The following is a 22,335-nucleotide window of genomic DNA, read 5'->3' as shown; positions in this document are numbered from 1 at the left end:
CTGAGCTGAAGGGAGCTTTGTTCCTAGGGTAAAGGATCTCTGCACTCAGACTGGCCACATGAGATCTCACCATGTGACTAAAGTCCATCTCCCTGGGGCCCCAGCATTCTCCTTGGCAGGTGACACCAGGTCGAACTGGAAAAAGCCATCCCCGGCTATACCTTTAAGGTAAAAACTCCCTTGGGAAACATCTGGATGGGAATGTGTGGTGCAGTTCTTGAGCCCACCCACTCCTGGATAGGGCGGTGGCTTTGAGACACCATAAACGGAAGCCCGCTGGGGGCTGATAGCAGCTGCCATTGGATAAGACCTGACATCCAGGCTCTATTAGTGATGGTATTTAGTTAGGCTGTACTGGCTGTGTAGGACCTTGGGGTGGGGTCTGGACGGCCAGCCTGCTGAAGAGCCTGTTCAGGGCCCTGACCAGCCCAACGTGTAATATCCATTCTGAGAAAGCCAGAGGTCATCACAAGTGACCATGCTCAGGAGTGGGCTACTCTGTCCCACTTATCCCCAAGGGGTACAGGCTAGGAAGGCATCATGGGAGGACGGTGTGGGTGTCTGTTTCAGTATGACCATTGGAAGAGTCTTCTCTGCTTCCGCTTATGGGTCCTGGGACCCAACTAAGGCCATCAGGATGGACCAGATAATTCAGTTTATGACCCCAAAAGTAGGAAAAAATGTAGAACACTAACTTTAAATCATTCTTTTAAAAGTTCACATTGAGTGTCGCGATTTCAAGTATTTACAAGAGGAACAACGTGAGAGGAACTGGGGAAGTGTGTGCTCTGGAAGAGAACTGCAGCAGCGGATGGTACGAGCCTGTGCACTCAGCTCTGTGCCTGCAGCGCAGCTCGGCAACTTTCCCGGAGCCTAGTGATGGTCGCCATGGACAGGCTTCCTGGTTCTGAAAATATTTTCTGGAAGAAAAACAAAATGTTTTCCCAAACAACCCCTCATAACACATTTTCACTTTAGCTGTCCCTTAAAAGGCCCCACTGTGGACATGGGTTACAAGCCTCTCAGCCCCACACTGAGAGAAGGGGGCAGATCTGTTGTTCAGGCCAGCTAAGGCAAGGCCTTTTCTCAGAAATGAGGAGCAGCTGGGCAGGGGTGGCTCACATCTTTAATCCCAACACTGGCTCAGGAGGCAGAGGCAAGCAGATTTCTTGCGTGTGAGGCCAGTGTGGTCCATCCAGAGTGTGTTCTAGGACCACAAGGACCACACAAACCCTGTCTCGAGAAGAAGAAAAGAAGGGCGGAGCCTGGCAGGCAAACCAGCCTGCCAAGACGTGGGCTTGGGTCAGTCTTCTAGGTACGTAGCAGCAGGGTCCTACACGAGAGGTGCCTTACCCAGAGGCTGCCGTGTGCTGAATACACTTAGGTCTGGGTTTCTACAAAGTCCAAGCAAGAACACTTTTGACTTTGACAATCTTGGGATACAGAGGTCAAGCCAACCAAGACCTGCTTGTCAGGCTGGACTGAGCTCATGACGCAGGTGACAGTGCCACAGAAGGTCAGAGGGATGGAGACCTGACAGCTCTCTGCCTAAGAGGGCCTGGGCATCCCTGACTGCACATCTTTAGGCCGAGCTCAGCAGGTGAAAGTGTGCCTGAGTCTGCTCAGACTTGGCATCTGACTGGAGGCCACACTGCTGCCGTTTGCAGCAGGCTTGGGAGGGCGGAACCCGGCAGGAGAGGAGTCACTCCAACTCCTGAGAAGGCCGTCTAACCACATTCTCCAAGATGCACCATGTAAGTGCCTGTGGAAGGACAGACTGTGCTCCTTCCAGGACAGGTGGAAAGGAGCCATTTCACCAGACCAAACAACTTGACTGCAAAGATGGCAAGACCTGTGGAACACGATTTTAAATCACTCAGGGCACAGGGTCAGCAGAACACGCCCGTCAGTGAGCCCCAGTCCCATAACAGTCAGTACCTAGCCAGGCTCCGTGTAGATACAGAGGAAGGACCCTTGGGTTCTCCCCATGCTGTCCCTCGGGTAGCCTCAATCCAGATTCGAGTGTCTGAGAGGACACACTCTACAGCCTTCAAACTTGTGGTTCTGGGAAGCCTGGGGAAGAGCCCTGTCCATAACCCAGAATCCCCTGGCTTGGCTTCAGCAATATGAAGAGTGGGACACAGCTATGAGGTCGTTTCCCAGGGTTCCTATCCCTTCACCCGCTCAGGGAACTGTGCATCTCATCTGGCCTGCACGAGCAGAACCAGCCCAGGTGTGCAGAGTACGCTCTTGTGTGTGCCCGATGGCAGCCTTCCTTTGAGACTCCTGAATGGTGGAATTAAAGGCATGAGGCACCATGCCCAGCCTCCAATGGTGCTTCTTGCCAACAAGGGGCTTCAAGCTACAGCTCTAAGATGTTAGATGTGATAGTGCCCTTTTAACCCCGGGATTCAGGTGGCAGAAGCAGCCTGATCTCAGTTCGAAAGTCCACTGTGGTCTATGTAGGAAGATCCAGGCCAGCCGGGGCTACACCGCAAAATCCCTGACTAAAGCAGAAAACTACTGAACACTCAGGTTCAGCCTTGTACCAGGTCCTGCCAAGATTACTCAGCTCTGGGCTCTGAGGGCCTCAGTTCACCAGCCTTAGCCAGCCTCATCCCACCTCATGTTCAGTGGTTTCTGAGCCAGTCTACGCAGCCTGGACCAGGTCAGGACACAGCAGCCACCCCTAGCTTCATGATTGACACTTGTAGGTAGCACAGCTGACTGTGTCTTATCAGGGCAGTAGGAAGGCCATGGCCTTCTGTGATCAACAGAACCTGTGTGGCTAGGCTTTGAGCCAGCTGAGGACATGCAGGCCTCACCGACATGCCTCCTGTCCCCAGACTCCAGGGAACCAAAACATTTCCAATCAGTGTGAACAGTCTTTCCAGGTGAGCAGTGGTGGCCTCAGAGAGACTCCCTCAGTCAGAGGGACTTTGCAGCCACTTTGGCTGGCCAGCAGCCCCCAGGTTGCAGATGAGTGGGAGGGAAGTAGGGGACCAGCCACTAGACTGCAGCTCAGGGAGAGAGGCTGCCCCTCATGAGGAGAAGGACTCAGCAGAGGCACCAGGACACTTGGTGCAGCTGCTGGGGGAGACAGAACTAGAGCCCCTGCACAAGCCAAGCAGCCCAGAACTTACCTGCATGAACGTGTGACACTCTGTCACAAAGTCCCCTTTGGTGATCTGCTTGAACTTGTCACAGATGTCTGGAACACTGCTGGCTTCCAATATAAATTCCTGATGTTGCTTAATTAAGGTCAGAGCAACCCGGAATATGATTTTGGAGCCTTCGTTGAACAAACAGTCCCAGATTCGTAGCACCGTCTGTAGAGACACAGAAATGCCCTATCACTTCACTGTGGCCCACTCGGCTCCTGGGGCTGACCAAGGTGCTCACCTCCACAGGGAGAATATCCACAAACAGGCAGATGAACCAGCGGGACACCAGCAGAGTCCACAACACACCATGGCCATCCATCAGTGCTGCCACCGCCGGTAGCTTCATCCTCACCAGCTCTGCCAGGACCTCTTGATCAGTCTTCAGCCCCAACATTGCCGGGCTATAGTAATCTGCCACACAGACAGGAGAAGGGAAACTGAGACTCAAATCAGCAGGGCCTGGGGGCAGAGGCCTGCACTCCCAGCTACTTGGGAGGCTAAGGCAGGATAAGTTTGATGGCTGCTTGAGCCACAGAATGGGTTCAAGGGCAGCCCAGATAACGCCTTAAGCCCATTTCAAAATGCAAGTTAAGGCTAAGGGAAGAGCTCAGTGGCAGGGCATTTGCATAGCATGTACAAGGTTCCTGGGTTTCATCTCCTGGATACACATACACACAAAGATTCATCACCTGTGAAAAGAAGTTTTGACATAAGCTCCAACACAGAGGAGCCGTGAGGGCAGCCAGCCTAGGGAGCTAAGGGACCAGACACGGGTTTTGAGTGATTCTACTTCCTCAGATTGCAGGGCATTGCACCCAGCCACCATTGAATAATGAGGAATGGGAGTTATGGGTTAATGGGACAGAGTTTCAGGTTGGGCCTCAGGACTGGGATTCAGCTCACTGCTTTGATCCAGTGCTGGGTAAAACTAGGTAGGATGGCACACACCTGAAACCCAAGACTTAGGAGATGTAGTTCTTGGCTAATAGTGAGTCTGAGACTAGCCTGAGCTACACAATGGGTGAGGAGAGAGCAGAACAGGAAGTGTTAGAGTGGTAAATTTCATCTTATAATAAAAATCAAATTCACATGAGCGCTTCGAACTCCATTTCGTTTGAAAACACATGTCTTACCAAAATAGTTTTGAGTTCCTTACTGAGTTTTTTTTTTCCTTTAAATTACAATATTTTACTCAGTGGGCAAAGGGGAGCATGTGGGCCATGATGGCCATGCATGCAGAGAGCGGAGGGCAACTTCGTGGTCTTGGTTTCCTCTGTTTAACAAAGTGAGTCCTGGTTATCAAATGGTGGTTATAGCCTAGGAGACGAGGACTCCACCAACCGGGCCATCTCACTGACCTGACTACTGAAGTTTTTCAAGTTGTTGGTGCAATGTGATGTTATAAATTTTAATGCTTGATTTACACTACAAAAGAAATCACTAAGTCTGTGATAAAACAGAAAACCGAGGTACACTAATTATACACCAACAGTGTCTAGTGCATGACGTGAGTGCTAGACAGGCACTGTGCCACAGAGTGAGCAGTCTGCACACATTCAACACCCGGGTGAAGCCATGGAGTTCCAAGGCAGCCTATCCCAAAAACAACAACAAACAAAAGGAAGGAGGAAGGGAGGGCGGGAGAAGGGATGGAGGAAGAAGGAAGGAAGGGAGGGAGGGAGGGAGGGAGGGAGGGAGGGAGGGAGGGAGGGAGGGAAGGAGGGAAAAAAGAGTTGTCCTCCTGCACACTTGCTTTGAGTCTGCCCCTTGGAGGGAGCCTTTCCACTGTCTGTTCTCCTTGTCTTATGTTTGCTTATTCGGGTGTTTCTGGGTGCTGGCAGTTCTGAGATCCCAGGATGACCTACATGCTGCAGCTCTGTTGCCTTAACCTCCTAAACCCGAGGATTCCACACTAGAATTCCACGCCTGGCTCTCCTTCCTAACCGTGCACATCCTGCTTAGCTGGGAGAGGTGTGTGCATGGACAGTCAGGGCGGTCCCCAGCTCTATCATCAGCTCAGCAGAGGGACAGGAGCTGGGCAGAGGAGATTTGCAGAGGAGCATTTTGTGACCTTGGCCCTGCTTGGAAGCTTAGACCGGCTTCCAAAAATAGAGATGTTAAACTCATGCTCCGAACTCCACAGCCCTGAGACAGTCTCCAGGGAAAAGACTGCATTAACCCACTATACCTCCACGTTCCTCCCAGTCTCCTGTGGAAGCCGTACCACTGCAGTACCACCCTTGGACATGAGGTCTGACCAGTGTGCAGAGGCTGGGTCAGAGCCAGGCACAGCCCGAGTTCCAGGATGCCTATGCCTTGGTTCACAGCTGCACACCCAGGCTCAACCCCAAGACGGGGCAGCCATTTCCAAGTTCTAATCTCGATAGTTTTCAGCCTTCATGGTCTCCACAGAGAAGATGTGCACTCTGTGGCATGCATTCTGAGACCCTTTGCCTGTCGGCCTCTGACTACAGATAAAGCACCTATCGTTGGCTCCAGGGTGCAGGAGCCCATGTTTGCTGGCAGACAGACTCTGCTTGGAATAAGTGAGCCTTCACCTTTTGTTATAAACCCGTTGAGGCCAGCTCAGCTGCCATCTCTGCAAGCCGCCTAAACGAAAACAAAAAACTGAGTGATGTGCCTAGGAAGCGCAAGGCCCTGGGTTCAATCCCCAGCTCCGAAAAAAAGAACCAAAAAAAAAAAAAAAAAAAAAAAACAAAACTGAGTGACGGTGTGGAAGAGAAGCCTTTAATCCCAGTACTCAAGAGGCAGAGACAGCTGGGGTTCTGTGAGTCCAAGACCAGCCTAGTGTAGGCTGTAGTTCCAGGACAGCCAGGGCTACACAGAGAAACCCTCTCAAAAAAAAAAAAAGAGGAGGAGGAGGAGGAAAGTGGCAGCAGGCCTCACAGGTAGATCTCTCAAGGGCCAGAGGCCCAGCCTTGGAAACCAGTGCCTCTCCCTTGCTGTGACTGGGGTTACCTACCAGGATTCAGTTCAAGGATATCCTGAGGCGCCCAGATCTGAGGCTGAAGGGCAGAGACACAGGATTCCCGGGATATTTGCCACCAACCGGGTTTTTGGGATAAAGGGTCTGTGTTCCTTCATTTTGTCCTGAACCCCTGCAGTAGCGTTAAGTGGCTGCACACGGGAGAGGAAGAATAGCCGTCAACACACCACCACAGGGGCCCCAACCCACAGTGTCCACTGTGTGCTTCTAATCAAATCCTACTTGGACCGCCATGGTGTGTGTGCACTGAGCCTCCTTGATCACAAAGGTGACTGAACCGTAAGGGATCTGGGAGGGGCTATCTCCCCAGCCTGTCTCACAGTCTGACACAGGATGATCGTCTATCTTACCTGTTTCAGGGTCTAACTCACACATCATCACAGGCCTGTGTATCCCGGGCAGGGCGAGGGGGTGAGTATCTGCTTAGACTCAGCCGAGACCAGCAGACAAGGGTCCTACTCCAGCCCTTCTGCACCAGGACATCCTACTCCAGCCCTCCTGCACTAGGACCTCCTACTCCAGCCTTCCTGTACCAGGACCTCCTACTCCAGCCTTCCTGCACCAGGACCTCCTACTCCAGCCCTTCTGCACCAGGACCTCCTACTCCAGCCCTTCTGCACCAGGACCTCCTACTCCAGCCCTCCTGCACTAGGACCTCCTACTCCAGCCCTCCTGCACTAGGACCTCCTACTCCAGCCTTCCTGTACCAGGACCTCCTACTCCAGCCCTCCTGCACCAGGACCTCCTACTCCAGCCCTCCTGCACCAGGACCTGTGGCCTGCAGAGACCTGGACCCCTTAGCATCACGGTTATGCCTGGCTTGGGCAGAGGTGTTTCTGTGACCAGCAGTTAGCAACCTATTTCCCTGCATTTCAGGGGAAAACAGGTCAAACTTTTCCTGGGTGTGCAGGAATCCATTCATTAAGAGACAGGAGGGTGGGGTTGGGGATTTGGGGTTGGGAATTTAGCTCCGTGGTAGAACACTTGCCTAGCAAGTGCAAGGCCCTGGGTTCAGTCCTCAGCTCTGGGGGAAAAAAAAAGATAGGAGGGTGCAACCATGAGGAGGAGATCTGTAGTCAGGGGTGGTGGGCTCTCTAGGCAGACTCAGGGATTTTCCACCCCAGAGAGGCCATCAGCCTGGCATTAGAGTCCTTCCACAGGATGGCATGAAACTCCCATCTGGGCAGTCATCGTGACGGATGGACAGAGGAGCAGCAGCACAGAGACAAGGCTGACCCAGGACCTGCAAACCTACGTAAGAGCCCCACTTTCTGGAACATTCCAGGGTGAGAGGTAACAGGGAAAGCAGAGTGATCAGTCTAAAGCCAGGCACCACCAGCCCAGGGATGGCACCACCCACGACGGTGCCATCAATGAAGAAAACATCACACGCTTGCCTACAGGGCATTTTCTCAGATGAGGTTCCCACTACCCCAAATGACTCTAGCTGTCAAACTGACATAAAGCCAGCCTCACAGACTAAGGGCAGCAGCAAGGTGAGCTTGTTTCCGTCTCGTGGGTCCCAGTCCACCAGCATCCCCACAGGTCTCAGCAAGGTGGGTACCTCACAGTCCTGTCATGGTATAGAACCCAGACTCAGAAAAGACAACAAACAGCAGCCCTGTGCTCTAACTCCCTAGACCTCCAGCCTGGGAAATGGGCTTGACCAATAGGAACATACAACTTAGGCTGAACTGAGGCTATGTTTGAAGTTTAACAGGAACCAGGGAAACAGCCCAGGCTGGAAGCCACACCTCCCACGCATGTTCTACACCCTTCTGAGGGGCCACGAATAGGACTGGCCAGAAAGAAAATCCTGTCCCAGGTCACTCCCTCAGGATAGCACCGGCTCTGCCCAGGGACCCTTGCTGCAGCCCAGGGTCTACACTGGCTTTATTACAACTGGTGAGCATTCTCTATTAATGAAAAGAGAGGGCACACAGGTTTGTGCCTTCCCATTTATAAAGCAGCAATTCCCCGGCCACGCCGTGTTGAGTTCTAACAAGCTCAGTAGTGCGTCTGGACTGTGTGGCTCATGTGTGATCAAGTCAGCTACACAGGGAAGGAAGGAAGCATCGGGACACAGGCAAGAGCACACTCCGAGCAGAGAGACCCAATTCTCCTCAACTTCCACTCCACAAGGCCACAGTTTTCACTGCATTTTTCCCCCTTTTTCTCTTCCCAGTGTTGGATTTAACCCCAAACCTTCCTAAATAAAAGCCAGAAAGTGCTCTCTCCCTGAGTCACACCCCAACCATTTCACTCCATCCTGACCTGGCCAGCCAGGCCTTTTCAGAGAAGCAGGGCAGGGTGAGTGAAGAGAACTTCCAACCTACCAGGCAGTATTCTTCCAACAAGAGCATCCAAAAGCCAGAAAGACTCCTCTTCATTCTTAGTGATAAGGATCAGATACCCAGCTATGAAGTTCATCCCCTGAAATCAGAAAGGAAAACAAACCTCACAGAGACCTACACAAACAGGGCGCAGTGTTTCAGCAGTTCTCACCCCTTCTAACGCTGTGACCCTTTAATGCAGCTCCTCGTGGCGTGCTGACCTCCGACCATAAAACGATTTCGTTGCTACTTCGTAACTGTAATTCACTACACCGACCTTTGCCCAGCCTGGTAGACACCCAAAGCTAGTTGTCTGCACTGTTCAGCCAGCCAAAACGGGGGCATTCAGCCTGACGAACATGGCTGCCACTCAGAATATGAAACCCAAGACACTCTCCTCCTACTGCTGGCCTGCGGCACAGTCAGTGAATGCTGCCTGACTCCTAAGTGATCAACCTGAGCCATCTGACCAGCACCAAGGCCTTGGGGGGGGGGGGGGCACAACCTGTTAGTGACTATGTCTGTGGCAGCAGCAAACATCAACCAGGCCCAAGTGACATAGCCCTGTAACTCCCACCCCCAGCTTTTTCAGAAGCGGAGGTAAGAGGACCATGAGTTCAAGGCCAGCCTGGGACTCGGACTCCAAATTTTTAAAACAGTGAGAAAAGGATTATGGGATAGCTCAAGGGGGGAGGCACGTGCTCCGCATGTTCGATCCTCAGTCTCCCAAAAGGACAAACAGTAACAATCAGCGGAGATCGTGGTCCTGTCTGGAGGAGTAGGGCAGCCAAGAAGATTCTCCCCTGATGGGCAGATGCCGCCAGGGTGCCAAGTTCTGGCACAAAGCTAGGCAGAGAGGCCGTGGCCCTCGGGGCTTATGGGGACCTAGGAGTGTGATTTCCTGTCATTTCTGGGAGGCTAGGGCTTTGCACAACTCCCTGTCCCTCCCTCTTGTCCACCTATACTTTCTAAAATAGACATGCATTCCTCGGGAAAGGAGGGGAGAAAGCCAGCTTTCCAAGGACACCAGGATAGGCTCAGATTAATACCAAACGGGCACCACGTGCGCGGTCTGCACAAAGATACAAGGATCAGCAAGAGGCAACACCACCGCCAGGCACAGAGCTGCCATGCCTGTTCTCCGCCCAGAGTGCCCCCCAGAATGAGACTCAGTGCACAAGTCGGATGCACAGGGGCTGGGCCGATGGCCCTAGCCAAGTGTTTGTCCCACAACTGCATTTGCATCCTCAGTGCCCACAGGCAGAAGCCGGCACCGGGAGAGGTGCTGATTGCTCAGTACCAGCAAGGTGGAGCTGGGCAGATTGCTCCAGTACCTACTGGCTCAACCCCCGCTAGGTTAGCAAGCAGCAGGTTCAGGGAGCTCAGAGGCCGATGTCTTTAAAACGAGGTGGGGGGTTATCTCTGGGGCGAGACACTTGATGTCAGCCTCTGGTCTCTGCATGCAGAAGCAGGTACGCACGCACGACCACATACACAAGCATGTCTCATCCACAAAGGCTGAATGAAGCTCAGGGTCAGAGAACTTCTCGGTCATGCGAAAGACCCCTGCTTCTGTGTCCAGCACTGAGAAAAGAGAAGGGGAGAAAGGAAAGTGCACGGACCAAGGCGCCATGACAGGGCAGAGACCAACGACAGCTCTGTACTCCTACATCATGAGCTCAGCATGGGGACGGTGCTGCTTCACCTGCGTGAAGTCCATCCTCGTCAAAAGAGACTGCGAGGCCATCTGCAAACACTTTCTGACCTCCCCATGTTACGGGCAGAACTGTGTGCCCGAAGCCAGAAGTCTTCTGCCTCAGTGTGACAGGTCTGTGCAGATGTCACTGGCTAAAACGAGTTCCCTTTGGAATAGGGACCTCCACCTAGGTGGTGTGCGCCCTTACAAAATGCCTAGACACAGACAACAAGCAAGGCAAACCTGGTAATGACACTCCCAGGAATGTCAGATTCCGGGGTGAGGTCTGGACAGGAAGTAGGAAGCGTCGTCCTTAACAGCTGCAGCAGAGGTGGCCCTGAGAGCAGACCCACCCACACCCGGGCCTCACATTTCCAGTCAGTCTAGGCTGAGCCACACAGTTTGCAAGTTCACTGGCCCCAGCATACTCCCAGACACAGACGTCAGGAAACTGCTCCCCACTGGCGATCCAAACAAGACCAAAATCTGCAGGTGGGAGCCATTACTCCAGTCGTCCGGAAACACAAGAGGACATCGTTGCCATGCTCCTCCACACCCACGGGAGCCTGCATAGTGCACGCACCTCAGGCCCCGACCTCCTCCTGTGCTCACTCAACATCACTCCCACTCTTCCCAATTCCCACCCTTGTCAAAGTCATCCAACAGGTGCCCTCTGCTTTTCCAGCAGGGACACGAGACAAGCCTACTGTGAGGAGAGCATCCCTACCTAGATCTCATGAACTCAGAACAAAGCGTGTACCTGCAATACATCATTGCTCTGGACCTGTGGGGTGCCAAATGTCCCCCTAAAACATGCCAGTTCTAAGGCTCTGAGGGCTCACCTGGCAGTACCCCACATCTTGGTTGTGCAGCCCATACGCCAGCAGCACGTTGTACAGGGTCTTCTGGAGACAAGGATCTGCCGTCTTCCGGAACATCACGTTGTCAGGGAATGTCCGGTTCAAGTCTGCACAGAAATTCACCAGCACCGTAAAGCTTCTCTCCATCTGCCAAGGTGGCCAGAGTCTGTGTTGGGTTTCTGGAATGGCACCACCTGGCTGCACCCAAGTCACCCGAGAGAAGCCCCCACCTCAAGTGCACCACACACCTGGGCAGCACGGGAGACAGCTGTGCAGGAAGGGGAGCAGTGAGGGGGCCCAGTGTTCTTTCAGAATTGGGAATGGCGCATGGCTTCCTTGAGCTACGGTCTCTCCACTGGACACTTCCAATCACCCTGTCAGCATGGAAGAAAGCTTCCAGATTCCAAAGATCAAATATATAAGACTAGGGCTAGCCTGGAGCACACCCCTCTGATCCTTAACCTCAGTACTCTAGAAAGAGAAGTAGTCAGATTTCTATGTGTTCAAGGCCAGCCAGGGCTACATAATGAAACTCCATCTCAACAACCAACAACAAAACACTAGGCTTGGTGACTTGCCCTGCAACTGTCAACACTAAAGTGGGGCTAGCCTGGGCTACAGCACGCACCAAAGCTTCAAGAGAACTGAAACAAAAACCGCCCAGAACATAGGAAGGAGAATGGGCCAAGATTCTCCTCAGAGATAAACCAATACCAAGAATTAAGTAAACTCATGCTGCCGGGTTTTGTACCAAGGCTTCCCCGCCCGGCCCCGCCCCTTCCTGCTCCCATAGCCCTTCACCTTCCATAACCTCCCAGACCCAAAACATCTCCCCTGGAACTATAAACATTCGGTGATGCGGAACCGTCACGGGAACAGCAGCGGCTTGCTACCTCAGACTAGAGGGCAAGGCAGCATTCATCCTACACGGTGAATCCATCCTTGACCGTGACATCGTCCTTCTAAGGCAATGAAGCTGAAGTGTGGATGAAGCGTGTGGCCCTGTCTGTGCGGTACCAAAGTGTCCACCATGGGGTCCTCTAAGATGGTTTATCCAGTTACTCAAAACAGAAGCCGGGGGGTTGGGGATTTAGCTCAGTGGTAGAGCACTTGCCTAGCAAGCGCAAGGCCTTGGGTTCGGTCCCCAGCTCCGGAAAGAAAAAAGAAAAAAAAAAAAAAAGAAAAGAAAAAAAAAAAAGATGCCTTTTCTGGGTTGGGGATTTAGCTCAGTGGTAGAGCGCTTGCCTACCAAGCGCAAGGCCCTGGGTTCGGTCCCCAGCTCCGAAAAAAATAGAAAAGAAAAAAAAAAAAAAACAGAAGCCGGGGATATGGCTTCTCCAGGTGGCAGTGCTTGACCGAATGTAGAAAGCCCTGGGTTTGCTCTCTAACACAACAAACACCAGGCATGGTGGCGTACACTGTAATCCCAGCACTCAGGGGGTACAGGCAGGTCATTTATGGTTACACATGGAGGTCCAGCCCAGTCTGGGAAACCTTCCTAAGAAAAAAAGAAAGTTACTTGCGGCCAAGCCTGGTGGCCTGAGAGCTATCCTTGGTACCCACATAACGGAAGGTTACAGCAATTCTCACGGCCGTCCTGGACTCTCTGTCCTCTATATGTACCCGCAAACACATAAGCAGTCAATAAAATGAAACCTCAAAACGAGCCAGGTCCAGGGTTTGCACCTCTTCAGTCCTGCACTCGGGAGGTAGAGACTGTGAACTGAGGCCAGCCTGGTCTACATAGCAAGTTGGAGGCTAGCCCCCTAGGATTACATAACGAAATCCTGTCTCAAAAACAAGCCTGCGATTTAAAAAAGGCTATGCCATAGCACTTACGCATGTCCCACAGGTCTACAGATAGATGGAGAAGGACATATACCAGGGCTGGAATGTAAGAGGACAATAGTGTTTAACAGGACAGTTTTGGTTTGGGAAACAGAAGGTAAATTACAATATGAATATTTTCCCACAATACGCTTTTTTTTTTCCTAAGGAGGCACGGAACAGAACCTTTAAAATCATTTTCCAAACAGACAGCTATAGTCAATTGTAGGTAAGACACACAAGGCTTCCTGAGGACCTCACTGGGTTCCACACCCCCACAGACTGCCTCAAACCACACAGGCCCTGGCTACCTGACCCAAAACTCACCCTCTGTTCTCCACTAGGTAACTATAAAACTCCGGCACACTATATCCACACGGGCATTGTTGACCAGAGTTTTCAGAGTGCTGGTTTCCTCACGAGCTAGTGGTTGCTGCTGTCCTTTTTGTGAACACTTTAGTCTTGACTTCCCCCCAAAACTTAGCATTTGTAGGCACGTCTTCAGTAAGGCAGACTCCGTCATTGCCTACGACTTGAGCAAGGGTGAGTTTCTTGCCAGAAGGACCCTGCTCCGCCCTCCCCGCCCGAGCTACATGGCTCAGGGCTGTGAACGCAGGCCTCCCACCTGTCCTGATGGCTTCCTCCAGTCTGGAACTGCTCTCTCCCTCAAGCAGTCGATGGTAGTATCCAGGGTTCTGATCCATCTGGGCCTGGGCTCCACTCACAGCCATCCACACTCGGGCCCGGTGCTCCAGTGGGATTCCCTTCCGGACATAACGCTTCACTGAAACCCAGAAAGACTGAGGTTGAGCTCAGAGCCTAGGGGGGTTGAGCTCAGAGCCGAGGGGATAAGGACGAAGTCCGTCTTTCTTCTTCACCTGAGCACTTTTCTTCCTAAACCAATTCAGGGAGAAACGAATGCTTCCTAACTCTGCCCAGATAGAAGGCGTCCACAAGGCTTCTGAAATGGAACACAACTGGTGCGTATCCTAACCACCACTCTCTTCTACCTCACTGAAGACCCACTGTACCCAGAGCGGGGACAGCCTAGGGCTGCGGGATCCTCTCTGCCACCAGCCCCGAAAGCTACTACCCTCAACCCTGAGGACTGAAGGACTCTGTCCAGGATGATTCTTGGCCCTAGATGGCCGCTCTGCCCACCATGCTGGTTAGACCCAGTGCAGGATGGAAGAACACTTGCCCGACTGGCGTATGGCCCAGTAGAATAGAATGTGCTTGGTGTGGACAAGGCCCTGGATCCTAGGCTCGGAACCAGAAGAGACATAACCAAAAGTTAAAAAGAGACAAAAGCAAAACTTAAAAATGTCTCAGTTGGGAAGTAGGCAGAGATGTGGAGGCTCTGCCGCCCATGGGACTTCAGGTAGAGAGGAAGGGCCAAGGGCTTCAGGGAGACGGTTCTCAGGGACCTTGACACCAACCAGGCACTGGTCCCAGCCTGGAGGAATGAAGCAGGTCTGACAGCCACGCAGCACATCGAGACAAGGCCAGAAGCCTGAAGGAGGCCTAAGATGCCCAGAGGACCACGACTTCAGCATCTTTATCTCTGACTCGGTTTCTCTCTCCCTCTGATCACCACTCTATCTGACAGGGATATTTTTGTTGGAAGTAGGTAAAGGTCTGATGACTTAGGTTCGGTCCTCATGATTGAGCCGGAAGGAGAGAAGAGACACACACAAAGTGTCTCCTCGATTTCACACCCTGTCTCATCTTCACAGCTGTCCCTTGGCCCAGGGCTGCTGCTGTCTTAATAACATCTTCAGTATTTGCTTCTTTGAAGTAAAGAGTCAAAGCTCTGATGTTTTCCTTTGACACCTTGACACATTATTCTTAAAAAAAACATTACTTTGGGTTGGAGACATGGACCAGTGGTTAACAGCACTTGCTGGCTGCTCTTGCAGGGGACCCTGTGTTCAATTCACACCAGCCATGTGGCAGCTCACAACCATGTACAACTCCAGTCCCAGGGGATTGATGCCCTCTTCTGACGACCCTGGGCACCAGGCATGCGTATGGTACATACACACATGCAGGAAAAACACCCACACGCTTTTAAAAAAAATAAAAATGACTTTAAAAAGAAATTAACTTTACAGAGTGCTATGATTTGGATGTTAACTGTCTCCGGGTCCCTTTTATCTAAGGTATGGTCCCCAGAACAGTGCTACCGGGAGGTTGCACCTTTTAAAGGTGGTGCCTAATGTGATCTCCCAGTAACTGGGCTCGGAATAAAACTTAACGGTACAGCATTTGCTTGCCATGCATGGGGTTGTAGGTTCAATTCCCAGCTCTACGAGAGAGAGAGAGAGAGAGAGAGAGAGAGAGACAGACCGACCAACCGACCTGAGGCATCAGTTATGTTCCCCAGACAAATCATAAAAATAAAAACTTCATATGGGCTAGAAAAATGAGCCAGCAGGTTAAAGGCGTGTGCACTGAAAGTTCCGTACCGTTTGGCTCCCAGAATTCGAGCAAACCCATGTAAAGGTGGAAGGAGAGAATCGACTCCACAACGTTGTCCTCCGACCTACAGACACGCGCCATGCTGACTATAAACTCACAGTAACGAAAGCGATACGGTAAGCAGATTCACGGGACACAAGACGTATTAGAGAAGCAGCTGGCTGCAGGGCTGGCTCCTCCCTTAAGAGCGCTAGTGCTTTTCCAGAGGATCTGGGTTCAGTCATTCATATATATATATATACACACACATACACACACACACACACATACACACATCTTTTAAAGTCTTTTTTAAAGCAACGCAGAAAAACAGGCTCTTACAAAGAAGGCCAACTGCTTTGTGACAAGAGTGGCAAAGGAAATCCACTGCGCTAAGTCTGTCCAAATAAAGAATGGCTTTAAAAAAAAAACAAAAAACCGCCAACAATGTAAACTCTGCAGCCCTCAGTGGCGGGAGTGTGAAAATGCACAGCCGCTCTGGAAAACGCTTGCAGGTTCTCCTATGCCTCCTCTCCCCTTCCCCCTGGATTCTGGGAATCCGCTTCTGGGCCTTACACAGGCCAGACAGTGCAATGTCTTACCAGTTAAGCCTTTACTATAATCCAGCAATCCCACTAAGAAAGCCTGAGAGCGGGCTGGGGATTTAGCTCAGTGGTAGAGCGCTTACCTAGGAAGCGCAAGGCCCTGGGTTCGGTCCCCAGCTCCAGAAAAAAAAAGAACCAAAAAAAAAAAAAAAAAAAAAAGAAAGCCTGAGAGCTGCGTTCACACACACACACACACACACACACACACACACACACACACACACACCCGCACCCGCCTGTGAGAAGAAGAGAGGTTGAGAACCACCCCAGCAGCAAAGGGAATGAACCACTGGGGCCCACAAAACCCCAGCCGAGCCTCTGGCACATATGGAAACCAAACTCAACTGTTGCAGCTCAGCCGAGCAGCCCATGGCACCCTGGGAAAGGCCGACTCAGAGCTGGTCTGGAGGACCGGCAAGGAGCGGTTCAGACACTTCTGAAGTGATGAGACTGTAACTCTTCATGTGTGTAGGGGGGTACCCACCAGGGTGCTGGGGCTCCTGGCACTTTGAACAGCCTGACATAGGTGCCAGGAACTGAACTTTGTAAGCACTAGAGATTCTAACTGTGGAGCCATCTTGCCAGCCACCTCCCTCCCCTCCTTTCCCCTCCCCAGACTGCCAGCCACCTCCCTCCCCTCCCCTCCCCATACAGCCAACCACCCTCTCCCCTCCCCAGACTGCCAGCCACCTCCTCCACTCCCCTCCCCAGGCTGCCAGCCACACCCCTCCCTTCCCCTCCCCAGACTGCCAGCCACCCCCTCCCCTCCCTCCCCTCCCCTCCCCATACAGCCAACCACCCTCTCCCCTCCCCAGACTGCCAGCCACCTCCTCCACTCCCCTCCCCAGGCTGCCAGCCACTCCCCTCCCTTCCCCTCCCCAGGCTGCCAGCCACACCCCTCCCTTCCCCTCCCCAGACTGCCAGCCACCCCCTCCCCTCCCTCCCCTCCCCATACAGCCAACCACCCTCTCCCCTCCCCAGACTGCCAGCCACCTCCTCCACTCCCCTCCCCAGGCTGCCAGCCACCCCCTCCCCCACCCCTCTCCCCCCCATACTGCCAGCCACCTCCCCTCTCCAGTGTTTTTTAGGACCTCACTATGTAGCCCTAGGTACAGAAAAAGAGTATGAAAAATATCCACAGAAAGAATAATCTGCCCAGAGACCACCACCAATGATGTAAAACCGGCAGCCACTGGAGCCCTCAGGCGTGGTGGGAATGCAAAAACCAGCACAGCCGCTTCGGAAAATGCCTGCAGAGTCTTTTCTGGCTCCCACACCCGTCCGATTCCGGGAATCCACTTCTAGGCCTAGAACAGGATCTCTCTGTAGACGGGGTTGGCTTTCAAACTTACAGCAACCCTCCTGTCTCTGCTTCCTAAGAACTGGGGCGAAAAGTCACACTCGCTCTGGTTTGAATTTTAACTTTTCGGCTGTTTGTCTAAAATCCCAAACCCGAACACTCCAAACAATGGGTTCCACTGCAAACTTCAAAAATAACTTAGTAATACAAGGTTTCTGTTGCTGTGTTTAAGCAAAAGGCAAAACAGACCCAAACCAGTTCCCGAACCGATACCTGCTGTGGGCTATGGCTTCCTAGCCCCACACCCAAGCAAGCTCAGTTTCCTTATTCAGCCCAGCGCTGCAGAGGCCAAGCTGGGACTCCCGCTGGCCCAGAGGCCAGTCTCCAGCACACCTTTATCTTATCTCAACTTGCTTTGTGTCTCCAAGGGGAATGAAGACAGCTTTCTTGCCCTCCCAGAAGAACCGACCTCCTTCTGAGGACAGGGTTCACCCAGAGGCAGCCACTGAACCTTGTAGAAAACTAGCTTCCGTCTGTCTGCTCAACCGAGTCAAGGAAAACCAGGTCTGGGGCATTTGGACTATGATTCTACGATGCACAGGTGTGTGTGACTAAGCCACTGGAGAACAGAGAAGCAAACGACTCCACTGGGTGTCCTCAGTACCAAGAACGCTAAACAGAGAAAGGCAGAACAGAGGGCTGAGTTCAGGCTCCCCCCTGCGACAGAGAACGACTGCTCTGTTCCTGGGGCCTCCAGGTAGAGATTCGCATAGGACAGAGAAACAGTATTCACCATACCGGCTTCCATCAGAAGAGTGAATTACAGCTGTCATCCGGGACGTCTCAGATAACAAGATTTGCAGGTAACTGGAGACCTCCAGATGATAGGGGATGCTGGCCAGGGAGATCACGGATGCAGAGAGAGCCTGTGTGTCGGCTTCTGCTTAGGCGGACCATCTGAGACACTATGTCAGTCTCCTGACACCAAGGGCATAGGCCTTGACCTAAAACATCTCTCCCGTGCAGCAGAGGGGAAATCCTCAATCAGAAACCTCTTTGGGACAGACAGAATACCATCACCTTGATGTCCCCTGGCACAATCGGTGTCCCTTACGGTTGGTTACTCCTTTTTGATACAGAAGATGCTTGCCTCACACAGACAAGGCCAAGGAGGCCAGCCTAAAGCCAGATGAGAGGAAGTGCCACGTGATAAGGAGAAAGAAAGGCATGCTAGTCCTTAATCGGATGTGTACTGACAGTCCCTTAACCCCACCCCCACCCCAATCCAGTTGCCTGCAGACTCTGGCTTCTCCCCTTCTAACTCAGAAACAGTAACACTCTTCCTCTCTTTGGTCTCCTGGCAGCTGGTAAGACCTGCAGCTTGTCTGCCCTACTGCTGCCTTGAGTTTCCTTCAGAATCTGTTGAAACCTTTTTACTAACCCCAAGGCATGGTGTTCCCCTTTAATCCCAGCACTAGGGAGGCAGAGGCAGATGGATGCCTGTGAGTTTGAGGCCAGCCTGGTTTATACAGCAAGTTCTAGGTCAGTCAGGACTAGAAAGATCATATCTCAAACAAACAAACAAACAAACAAGAAAGTTCTGGTGAGATTCAGAACTTGGAAAAGTGACCCTGTGTCCACCACTGACTCCGACAGGCAGAAACAGGCAGAACACCGCCAAACCCAGAAAGCTACGCATGGTGGTGAACAGACAGAATGCCTGCATCCGGGAGCTGAGACACAAGGATCTCAAGCCAAAGGCTGGCCTGGATTACGCGGGCAAGACACTGCCTCAAAAAAACAAGGAGGTGGGTTGGGGATTTGGCTCAGTGGTAGAGCGCTTGCCTAGCAAGCACAAGGCCCTGGGTTCGGTCCCCAGCTCCGGAAAAAAAAAAAAAAAAAAAAAAAAAACAAGGAGGGGTTGGGGATTTAGCTCGGTGGTAGAGCGCTTGCCTAGGAAGCGCAAGGCCCTGGGTTCGGTCCCCAGACAGGCTCGTGCACATGCACACGTACACGTACACACACACACACACACACACACACACACACAGTGGGGTGTCTAACCTTGAGGCCCTGGCTCCCACCCCCATACATGGAGGCATCTTCCCAGATCATGGTTCATGTGATCGCTCTCCTGGGACCAGTCTCCTGCTGATTCCAGTCCAGTCAACCCAGAATATCTGTCAGGAAATTCCCATTTCTGGAACAACTTGTCTGCTCCGGTTTTATGCTCCATTGAACAATGCCAGCACTATAGGTCCCTACCTAGAAACACTTTACTGCCAGCAGGAACCCTGGACTCCCAGCACCCCCACACCTTGCTTCCTGCCAGGACATCAGGACAACTCTACCCTGCCTGAGTCCCCATCCCTCAGGCCGAGGGTCTGGCAGGAGCCAGACGTATGTTTACACCAGTTATACCTGTTACCGTAATTACAGCCTAATGAATATTACATAACCAAAGGAATATTAAAACGATGGTTAAAACAGATTAAACTCTCTTTTTTGGAGATTTATTTCTAGCCAGGCCTGGCGTGGTGTCATATGCATACTTAATTTCAGTCAGCACTCAGAAGATGGAGGCAGGTGGATCTCTGTGAGATTGAACTCAGTCTGGTCTACATAGAGAGTTCTATTCTATGCCAGCTCTGGCTGCACAGTGAGACACTGTCAGAGAAAAAAAAAAAGGCAAAGAGATAGGCCCTCACTATGTAACCCTGACTGTTCTCACTCTGTAGACCAGGCTCTCCTCAAACTCACATAGACCCACACAAGTGGTGGGATTAAAGGCATGTGACGTGTGTGTGTGTGTGTGTGTGTGTGTTTACATGTGACTATGTGTACCCACTAAGGCCAGACCCATTGGTTTCCCAAGAAGCTGGAGTTACTGGAGGCTGTGACCTGCCCCACACAGGTGCTGGAAACTGACTTCAGGTCCTCTGGAAGAGCAGGAAGCCCACGGTGCCTCTTAACCTCTGAACCCTCTCTCCAGCCCAGCAACTTAAACTTTCAGAGAGTTGAGAAAAATGTTCAAAAGCAAAGCAAACCTGCTGACATGAGTACTAGACTACTGCGAACCAAGCCTAGTGGCTGAGGCCTGCAGAGGGTCACAGGTTCAAGGCCTCTCTGGGCTTTGAGGGCTGCACTCATGTTGGCATTGTGTAAGAGACCTGCACAGACCTACCTATTCCAGGCACAATCAGTCTGACTTAACTGTCCTCCTAGCCACAGGAGTCACTTCCTGTACGGACATGCTCCTGGGGGGGGTACACTGGGGGGGGGTACCCCAGTGGTCACTTCTGTGGTAGACTAGAGCCTGGGGTGGGAGAGAGGCAGCTTCATTGCATAACTTTCCGCACCACTAAAATGTTCACCATGGGCATGAATTACGTATTAAGTGTAAATAAGACTTTCTAACCTTAGAAGACAAGAAAGTAGTGTTTGTTGAAAACACACTCGAACTCGGAGAAGAGTAACCGCAAAGGGGAAAGATGGAGGAACACGTTATTGCAGACAACGGGGTCCTCTACGCTCGGGTCTACCTGGCCACCTGGCAAACACCTTCACACACTCCTTTAACAAATATTAAGTCTCTATCATCTCAACAGAGCAATGTTCCCTGCACCCAGGATTCCACAGTGAAATAAGCAAAAGGCTCTGTAAGCAGGGAGGGGCCTTTGATTCTACCAAGAAAACTAATGACGATCAAATGTGGTGTACGGGAAGCACAGGAAAAATGCTTGGAGAGGCATGGTAGTTCCTGTTCAGAGAAAGAGGAAAGTTTGTCTCGGAACTGGACTACCAGGAGCCCAGCCCGTCTGATTTGGGAAGCACGAAATCCATCTGGTGCCCAGCCCCCAGCTGCAGCTCCTGTTAGGAAAGGACAGACTCGGAGCCCCACCCTGAGTGCCCCACCCCTACCCATCTCTAAGAGCTAGGCGCTACTCTAAACCCCCTCAGAACTAGAGGCCTTCTCGACGCTTCCAAGGAAGTATGGACTTTGCCCATCTTCAGTTAAGAGGGCGTGGTGACCATAGAGAAAATACAGCCAGGTGTGGAGCGGTCCGGTCTGCTCTGTGGCACATACACATCCCTCAAGTCAGTGCCTGGACAGGGGTCTCTCATGGTGGCCCTGGAGTCGTGCTTGGGGGTGGTAGGGTTCAACTATAATGGGGTCCAGTTCTTATGGAAATGTTTGTGTATGCTTGTGCGCAGGGTGGTGATGGTGTTTGTAGGTCTGGCTTTAAGAGTTCCAGCTGGTGGGGATCCTGAAGCTGCTGAGTCCCATTATAGAGGGATTCTGCTACTGAGGGGCGGGTGAATCATGCTCACCCGTTGCGCTGTACTGGGTTCTACTGCTGGGGAGTCGTGCCATACGGACTTTAACTACTGCAGGGTAGTGGCCACTGCAGGGCGCTGGGGGTCGCGCCACAGGGGTTCTGACTGTTGGGAGAAAGTCCAGATTGTCTGAATGGCTGCTATACCAGCCAGCATCAGGCCTCTCACCTGTCACGCTTTTTCGGACACCACCGCTTCCCTTTAGAAGTTTGGACCATTTGATCGCCCTCTTAGTGAGTATCACCAGGTACGTGGAAAAGAATTCTTCATAAGCCGCATAATCAAAGTCTTCGGGCCTTTCAAATCCATACGGATCGATCCTACAAACAAAAAGAACCTGTTTCCTCGAACCAAGTTTCCGCGCCTGCCGGGATGCGGTTGGGGTCCAGAAGCTCCGACACCCGACACCCCTCGGTTCGCCCCTCCGTCCATCTTCGGTTCACCTTCCCTTCCTCCCCTCCTCCATCCCCTCCACTCCTCCACCCCCTCATTCCCCTCGCTCTCCGTGGACCAGAGAGCGTGCCCCGCGCAGCATCGACCGGCTCAGACCCAGTCCGAGGAGGGCGCCCAGCACCCAGCGCGCGCGGCCTCCGCACCCACCTGGGTACCCGAGCTCGCGCCGCCTGCGCGCGCTCTGCGGGATCCATGCGGAGAACCGCCAGGGACCGCGGGACTCTGAACCAGTGCAGCCCCAAGCGCTGGACCCCGGTGCGCCGCTGGCCCCGGGGCGCGCGAGTGCTTCCGG

The 22,335-nt window shown here is 52.4% G+C and overlaps 1 protein-coding gene across 9 annotated transcripts; it reads right to left on the bottom strand.

The window, feature by feature from the left end:
* Positions 1-691: 691 nt before the first annotated feature.
* Grtp1 (growth hormone regulated TBC protein 1) lies at positions 692-22,327 on the bottom strand. Of its 9 annotated transcripts, XM_087588732.1 has the most exons (9): positions 22,191-22,327; positions 21,759-21,910; positions 13,513-13,671; positions 11,309-11,434; positions 11,043-11,207; positions 8,508-8,604; positions 3,403-3,575; positions 3,144-3,329; positions 692-920 (listed from the first exon to the last, which is right to left on the bottom strand). In XM_087588732.1, the coding sequence occupies exons 5-9, from the start codon at positions 11,205-11,207 to the stop codon at positions 831-833; spliced, it is 711 nt and encodes a 236-aa protein (XP_087444858.1). In that variant the 5' UTR covers positions 11,309-11,434; positions 13,513-13,671; positions 21,759-21,910; positions 22,191-22,327; the 3' UTR covers positions 692-830. The 9 variants fall into 9 exon arrangements, with proteins under 9 accessions (XP_087444858.1, NP_001163948.1, XP_087444859.1 ...); NM_001170477.2 differs by lacking the exon at positions 11,309-11,434 and having other exon boundaries at positions 11,043-11,167; positions 22,191-22,314; XM_087588733.1 differs by lacking the exons at positions 11,309-11,434; positions 13,513-13,671.
* Positions 22,328-22,335: the final 8 nt, after the last annotated feature.

This window comes from Rattus norvegicus, chromosome 16 (genome assembly GCF_021556685.1).
Source record: "Rattus norvegicus strain SHRSP/BbbUtx chromosome 16, alternate assembly SHRSP_T2T, whole genome shotgun sequence".
NCBI classification, from domain to species: domain Eukaryota; kingdom Metazoa; phylum Chordata; class Mammalia; order Rodentia; family Muridae; genus Rattus; species Rattus norvegicus.
This window is presented reverse-complemented; position numbering and strand designations above follow the sequence as displayed.